Consider the following 7,830-nt stretch of genomic DNA (forward strand, 5'->3'; position numbering starts at 1 on the left):
TATATATCGAATTGGTATAAATCGATCGTTAATATAAATAGCAATGTTTTTATAAAACATGAATTTATTTTGTTTACAAATTAGGGTTAAAAAGTTAAAGGTGCTATTGTATGTGTGTATATATAATATGATGCGAGTTGAGATGAAAATTTGGATAGGACACCCTCTTGAACATTCATTAATGTAAAACCATTACAAAACAAAGAAATTAAAAGGTGTTATTATCAGAAAATTCGGCTTCGCATGCCTGTCGATCGATCTTTCTAAACATGTTAATTAGTCATTCCACATTGTAAAAACACTCGGGTTTGATTCTTGAACAGACGAATCACCGGACCAGCCTGCGTAGTTCTCTGTTGGCAGGTTGTCATAATCAACCTTAACCATCGCAAGCTCTTCCGCTGTACTTCCTGACTGGCCAAGAAAATTACCTAAATACCCTCCGTTGCTGTAACTGCCGCTCGAGCTACCACCATTGTTGTTGGTAGCATCCATCACAGAAGAGGAAGATCCACCAACACCCATGTTCATCAACCCATGGAGCAAAACCGGGTTATTTTGAAGATAGCTGTTGTAAAACTGAGGTGTTTGACTTGTTGACTGGTGAGGACTATGCATGTTATAAGGGTGATGATGATGGGTTTGGAGGTAATTCTGGTGAAAGTGAGGGTCTTGAGTGGAATAATGAGAAATTTCTGGATTTTGTAAAGTTAGCAAAGGTTGTGGTGATTGTGTCTCAAATGGTTGCTGTAAGAGAGGATAGGCTTGTAACACACCACCCGCGGTGGCCGAGGTTCCGAAAGGAAAACCCGAGCCAAGAGCGATCATTTCTTCACGTTTTCTTGACGACTCGATTGCCTGAGCCTCCTTTAAACGTTTAGCCGCTCCTCCTCCAATCGGGAGAGTGTTGCTTTCGAGGATACTTTTCACATCGTAACGGCTCATGTCAAAATTTGTAACTGCACTTAGACCTCTAAACTTTATGGCTGCTATATCGTAAGCTTCTGCAGCTTCTTCTTCAGTACCTGCATGAAAAGTTTGCCACATGAATCTTAAAATACATCGAATTAATCTTGAAAACCATAGGCGAACTACATTTTTTAACAACATAAATTTCAAGATTTTAAAATAGCATGCCTTTTGTTTTGGAACATGAAAGAGTTAATTGCAGGAAAACAATGAGCGTGTAATAGGGGGACAAAACCCTAAATTTGATTCAAGTCTTTATGAAGTTAATAAATGCTAGTGTTTATTGGTAATCCACATGAAAAGCTAGAGACTATATATATATAGGTGCATGAACTGATTATTAAAAATGTACATACTGAAAGTTCCCAAATAGAGATCTTTGTTGCCTGCAACTCTTCCTATTCTTGCTTGCCATCTTCCATGCTGATGATGCCTGATATTATGCATTTAAGAGATTGTATGTGAGAGAGAAAGAGATTGAATCGTTAACATAGAAGGGTTTAATTAGGGTTTTTGGTACCTGGTTACACCTCGATACATAGATGCACCACGAGAAAAGCCACTGCTCTTTCTGTGATAAAAAAATGTTGTTTGATTATCAATTTAAAGAGACCTGTTGATCGATGAAACCTTGAAATGATTACCAACCTTCGAATGGATGCTACAAATTCTTGTCTGGTCATGTGTTTCATGTCCTCAAGTTCCTTTTCATAGTTAGTAATCTAAAATGTATATGAGAGATGACTTTGGTTAGTCAACGGTTACATAACGAATAACAACGATTGCATGTACTTGAAGAGTGAAAATGAGAGCGTCGGTGGCGAAAGTATACTGGAAAATTAGTGGTGGTAGAAGTTCCCCAGTACTTAAGTGCAGCCATATCATAAGCTCTAGCTGSTTTCTCTTCTTTGTCATATCCACCTAGTCACCACAAATCAAAGTTTAAAATCAATAAGAGCAAAAGAGCCTTAATTAGCTTCCAAGGTAAAGAAATGAGACAACACAATATACAATCAAACTCACCCAAATAAACTGCATCATAAGGATAGCCGAACGATTTTGGAGCCAAAAGATAAAATGAAGAAGTTAGTTATTTTCAAAGATCAAATGAATGAAGGCCACAGCATTTGCAAGAAGGTACTCTTGACATTGTAGAATCAAACTTCAGAGAATCATCTTCTTTATAACACAGAAGTTGCATTTCTTGAAAATAAATGTGTACCTTGACGTCCTTTTCTTGATTGCCCCTCTCTTCTACAACTATTGTCCCATAAATGAGCTTCATATCTTCCTGTCCATCTATGTCTGTATAAAAGCAAATCAAAGATCAAAATCATACATCAGATTCTGAAATTCTTTGTAGATGAAATTGGATTAGAATATATATGACTACCCAAGATGTGTAAATCAAAAACATAAAATGGTTACAAGAACCGACCTAGTTACACCGCGATAGATTGAAGTCCTCTGACCAAATGTATCCAAAGTTCTTCTAGGGTTAGCTTCAACAACACTAGTACTATTGTTATTATCATTGCTACTGTTTTCTCCTGTGCTGGTTTCACAAGTTGAACGCTTTCCACTACCCATAGACAATGTCAAAGATTGCAAAGTGCTTGCATTTTCTGGCAGTTCGTAACTTGTAGGCGTGGCAGATAAAGTGTTTTGAACTTGAGGCAACAGACTGCTGCTTGTGAACAGATAGTCAGTGTCATTACCCTGGATATCATTATACGCCACAAGATCTGAAGAATTCTCGGACTTGCTCACACCCAAAAAATCAGCAACTTTAGGGACGTGATCGTTGTTGCCTTGTTCCCCAATTAAGTTCCATTCTGCACCAATATTTTAACAGCAACATTACATAAACAAGCAAACTAATTAACAATAACAGTTATGTAAATCCAATAAAGTAAACATATCTACCTTGGTTAGGGAAGGGGGTGTCCATGTTATCATGGACAAGTCCAAGAGAAAAATTGTGGGATTGAGAAGTATTCAGATGGGGTGGTAAGGATGAGTGAGTTGGAGAAAGAGGAAACGAAAGCCAGTTGTTTGAATTCATGCTTGCTTTCTTGCACTTATGAAGCGAATATTATGTGAACTCCTGCAGAAATTTAACACCAAAAAGTTGCAGAAAACAAGAACAAGAGAGGAAGCACTGAATAAAGACAGAAGTAGTGTTTGATTGCTTGAAAGAGACCAGTGAAAACGGTAAAGATATTAGTAATATTACCCTGCAAGAAACTTGAACAGAATTAAAGTGTGTTTCCTTTCTGTAACAAGATCGGTGACGAAGGACTGAAGAAGACAGAAATTCGAAGGAAGATGCAGAGAAGAGAAGAGAAAAGGAAAGAAGTAATTAGAAAGATGGAAGTATTTAATACTAAATACTCTTGTATCTTTCTATTCTCTCTTTCTCTCTCTATCTCTACAGAAACCCTTTTGCTATGTTCATTTTAAGTAGTCCGAGAGTCTGACTCCTGCATCTTGCACATCAGATATTTTTATATAGTTTGAGATTTAATTATGTAATTAATTCTAATGTGAAATTAATTATAACTTAATTAATACAAAGTAATTGTACAAACAGATAAAGGGCACACAAAGCACGAGTGCTTTTTATTACACCAAAAAGTTCTACAAAAATACTATTTTTCTGAAAGAAAATAAAAACAGATTCACACACAAGTTTCCTGAATTCTTAACTTAAAATTTATAAAACCTTCATGAATTAATGGTGTCATTGGATCAAAGAAAAGATATTTAGAACAGAAGATGATGCATCTGAATAGAAATTAAACATCTTAATTCACCTCTCTCACACTCTATTGCAATCCAAGTTGAGGGGTATTGGAACTCACTAAACACCTCGTACTTGCAAACAAATTGACACCCCAAAGTCCAGCATTCCCACACTATCCAAATCATCTTATTGGACTATACTTAATTAACACCTCTATATATACATATACATATATTGTATGTATGAATTAGTTGATTAAAATTTAGGACTTTCTCTTAATTAATCAAATCTAAACGTAATTAAAAGAAATGGGTATTAATTATAAAGTGATGGAAGAGGATGTTGATCCCCGTGCAGTGGTGCAGGTGTTCTAAATTTAAAGAATATTTATGATCGAGTAGCAGAAGTAATTGAGTAAAATTTACGAAATTTAGTTTTACCACAAAATTAAATATAAATATTAATTAATTAAAAGGTTTGTTCCATGGATGGAAAATTAAATCGAAAATAATCAAGAGAGAGAGATTGAGAAAACCAAGTAGAAATCTGTTGACCAAGTAATTGGGAAACGCACTCGTCAAAAAAGTAAATTGTGAAACAACAAAAAATAATAACAGTTGCTACTTAGCCTCTTTCTTTTTTAATTCCATTAAATGTTTTTAATTTTCTGCCTTCTGTCTTCCACTTGCTGGTTTGATCGGTCAAACTACATTCTTTTTTTTTACTATTTTCTTTTTACTAATCAGGATCAATACTAAATCAGGTTTGATCAGTGAGCTATGAAGTTTTAGCAAGCTATGGCTACCATATACCATGTTCATAGCTACATTACCCAACATGAAGATGGCCTACAACGTTTGAAGATCAATGCTACTATACGGGATCAAGCAACCGATGCTTGTTTTCTTGAATATAAGGTTCTTAAATAAACAAATCTAACCCGTAAAACCATGATCGTTTTGATCAAAATACAAACCTATAACACCCTTTCACATGGCTGATTAGTCATTTTGTTTTCTGTTTTGTTTTATGGTTCAATGATCAATTGATCTAATCCACTAATTAGTCATGATAGAAGGGACAAATTGATTAGTATTTCTACATTAATTCCCAACAAATTAATATGTACATATACATACATACATATTGAGCATATGTAGATACAATTGCATATAGACAGGTTTACACTTTGGCATTATTCATGCATAAAGTAAAAAAACACAGAGAATCTGTAAAGGTAATAAACCTAAAAAAGATGAATAATTAAAGCGTTAAAGGCGATTTATGTATTGCTTCATGACATTGTTAATGAATTTAATCACACGTTTACTGTCAAAGTTGATTGTAGAGAAATGTGAATTTTGTCAGAAATATTTCTTTAAAATATATAATATTAATAAAAAAAGAGGAGGGTTGACTGAAGTGCTCCAAAACAAGGAGGCAAGGACCCACGTCTCTCGCCACCTTTTCCAACCCTTTTAAACTCATACCATTAGTTAATGCATCTGTGTGTGCTTAAGTATTAAGTATAGCTGTAGGTGAAGAATCGATCGGCTTAAGAAACCCTGACAAATTGCAAGGAAAAACGAAGAATAAAATGGGATCGAAGATACCCAAAAAAAGAAGCAGCAGAGAAGCATAAGAAGAATGGAAAAACAAACGCATTTGTGTGAAAACTGACTAAATATTCAACTGCTGTGGACTGTCAGAAGGTCAGGGATGAAGATTCTTTTTCTATACTACGTGTTTGCTTGGGGAAAGGTGGTGGGGATTTACCACCGGCCATTAATTAGGGTTTCTAAGCAATTAATTTAATTAATAACTCCATTTTTTTAAGTTGCAAAGGAGATGAATCTGTATCTATATCTATATATACACATGTGTGTGTATAGAGATCGACGTTTCAGGATTTGCGGAAACATTCGATGGAATGTGACTGCTCCATATCAGCAATCATATCATTTACTCCATGTGTTTGCAAGATTAACTCTGCCTTTCTGTTCCTGTACATGTAAAAAAATGTTACCTTCAACAAACGTTCGGACTAAAAATCATACAATATACAAAGATAATCTCTTTTTTTGGTAATCTAATCCATGTTACTATAAATAAGTGTCGTATAGTATTTGATATGTAATTTCTACGTAATAATATTTTGAAGCGTGAATTTTAAACTAAATTCTAGATTTCGTATTTTGATTTTCATTTTTATAGTTTAATATTATGACGAGAAAGAACCTTGTCATACATGTTTCACATTGGTGTTCGTCCCTCCCCTTAATTCCATTCATATTTTTTGGTAAGTGACAATTGTGCCCCTTACATGAAGAGTGTTTTGGTATTTTGTTTCATAATAAGATGTGATATTTTGGTGATAAAATTAACTAAGAACATTATCAAAAACATTATGCAAAGCATCAGCTAAGAACATTTTTTAACCCTAATTAAAACGGTAATTCCATCTTATTAGAACAACTGGTATGAACATCAGAAACGTTAACGACATGTTTTTGCTAACTTATTTAAAAAAATTAATTTCTCTTTTTGAGTATTAAGTTTTAAAGAATTTCTTTACGCTTGTAGAAATCTCTAGTTTTCTCTATTTTAAAGAATTATATACAGAATTGTTAGAATAAAATACAGAAAAACTACATACCATGCATAATATTGAGTTAAATGTTTACAAGTTCATGAAACAAGTTAAAGAGCAAGAATGGCATTTTGGTAGTTTAAGGTTGGCAACAGAGGGCATTTTGGGAAGAAAAGCACACGAGAATCCAGAGGGAAAGTTTGATAGTTTCCAAGAGGAGGGTGGTGGGTGGTGGAAGGGAACGCCGGGGAAGAGCTCGTGTCGCCTCGAAATGAGACAAAGTGTGTTGCTACTACTTATTTATACATACATACATACAAAACTTATTATATATATATATATAATGGTTGGTGTTGGAACCCGAATATGTTTAGTTTTCTTTTTCTATGAGAACATAAATAAAAATAGGTGTTAGGGTTTAGGGTTAGGGTTGTTTTGTTGGAAGTAGATGAAGAAGACATGCATAGGTTTAGGGTTAAGAATTCACATATTCTTTTGTTTCTGACTGCTTCCCCTTACAATTCCCATGAAAAGCAGGCTTGCAAATTTATGAGATATGTGGGGATCTAAAAATAACCTCATCATATGTTATTTTATAAATCCTTTTATATATATATATATATATATATATATATATATATATATAAGTAGGCTGAAGAAATTACTTAAAGAGAGTATTTCTGTTTCACACTAAAAATATTTCCCTTTTAAATATGTAAATTTGTGATTTTATTAAGGGAAAAAATTAATATTAAACATGTTAACTTATATAAAATTAATATTCACAATTTTAGTACTCTATATAAACACTAAAGTCATAGCGGATATCATTTCTAGAGAGTTAAAGTATTATTATAGCGGATGAAATGTAGCGATTCAAATCATTAAAGAGAGTTAGAAGTTAAATACATGTCGAGTACGTTCCAGTGGATATCATTTCTAGAGTTCATTTTATTACATATATGTGTGGTATTCAGAGTTTCAAGTTTCTTCCAAATCAATCACCATATCATTCGTACTTAACTTTTGTCCATTACATAAACACTTGTATATATACATATAAAATTTTTTGAGGTTCACTTGTAATTTAGATCGATCAAGATGATTTTTTAAGCTACTAATGTTTTCGAGTTCTACATGCTAGTAAAATTTGGTGATTTATCGAGCAAATATCAATTGTTTTTTCAAGTACGACTTGTGCATACATATAGTAATATTTGTTTTTTTATTTTAGATGTAACTTTTCACTTACAAGTTCGATTGTGATGATTTTTTGTTAGATATTGCTGATTTTTTTGATATTACATGTTGGAAACTAAGGTGATTTATCAAAGAAGTATTGAATGAAACGTTATGACTTTAGGAAGATGTTACTACAAGTACTACATGTAACATTTCAGACCAAAACCTAGTTGTGATAACATCTGTAACATCTTAGTCCAATCATACCAGATATTGTACGTTTTGTCCACACACATGGACTCATGGTTTTAAACGCCTTCTGATAGATGAGGTATCAACTTTA

At 33.5% G+C, this 7,830-nt stretch overlaps 1 protein-coding gene across 1 annotated transcript; it reads right to left on the reverse strand.

Annotated features, from left to right (window-relative positions):
• Nucleotides 1-258: 258 nt before the first annotated feature.
• Nucleotides 259-3,034, reverse strand: LOC112522161 (AP2-like ethylene-responsive transcription factor PLT2). The gene is made up of 9 exons (XM_025131244.1): nt 2,896-3,034; nt 2,408-2,804; nt 2,192-2,274; nt 1,993-2,001; nt 1,802-1,890; nt 1,618-1,691; nt 1,490-1,540; nt 1,326-1,402; nt 259-1,025 (listed from the first exon to the last, which is right to left on the reverse strand). Exons 1-9 carry the CDS (start codon nt 3,032-3,034, stop codon nt 277-279), a joined length of 1,668 nt encoding a protein of 555 aa, XP_024987012.1. The 3' UTR covers nt 259-276.
• Nucleotides 3,035-7,830: the final 4,796 nt, after the last annotated feature.

Source organism: Cynara cardunculus (assembly GCF_001531365.2).
Source record: "Cynara cardunculus var. scolymus isolate 2C chromosome LG 11, CcrdV1, whole genome shotgun sequence".
In the NCBI taxonomy this organism is placed as follows: Eukaryota; Viridiplantae; Streptophyta; class Magnoliopsida; order Asterales; family Asteraceae; genus Cynara; species Cynara cardunculus.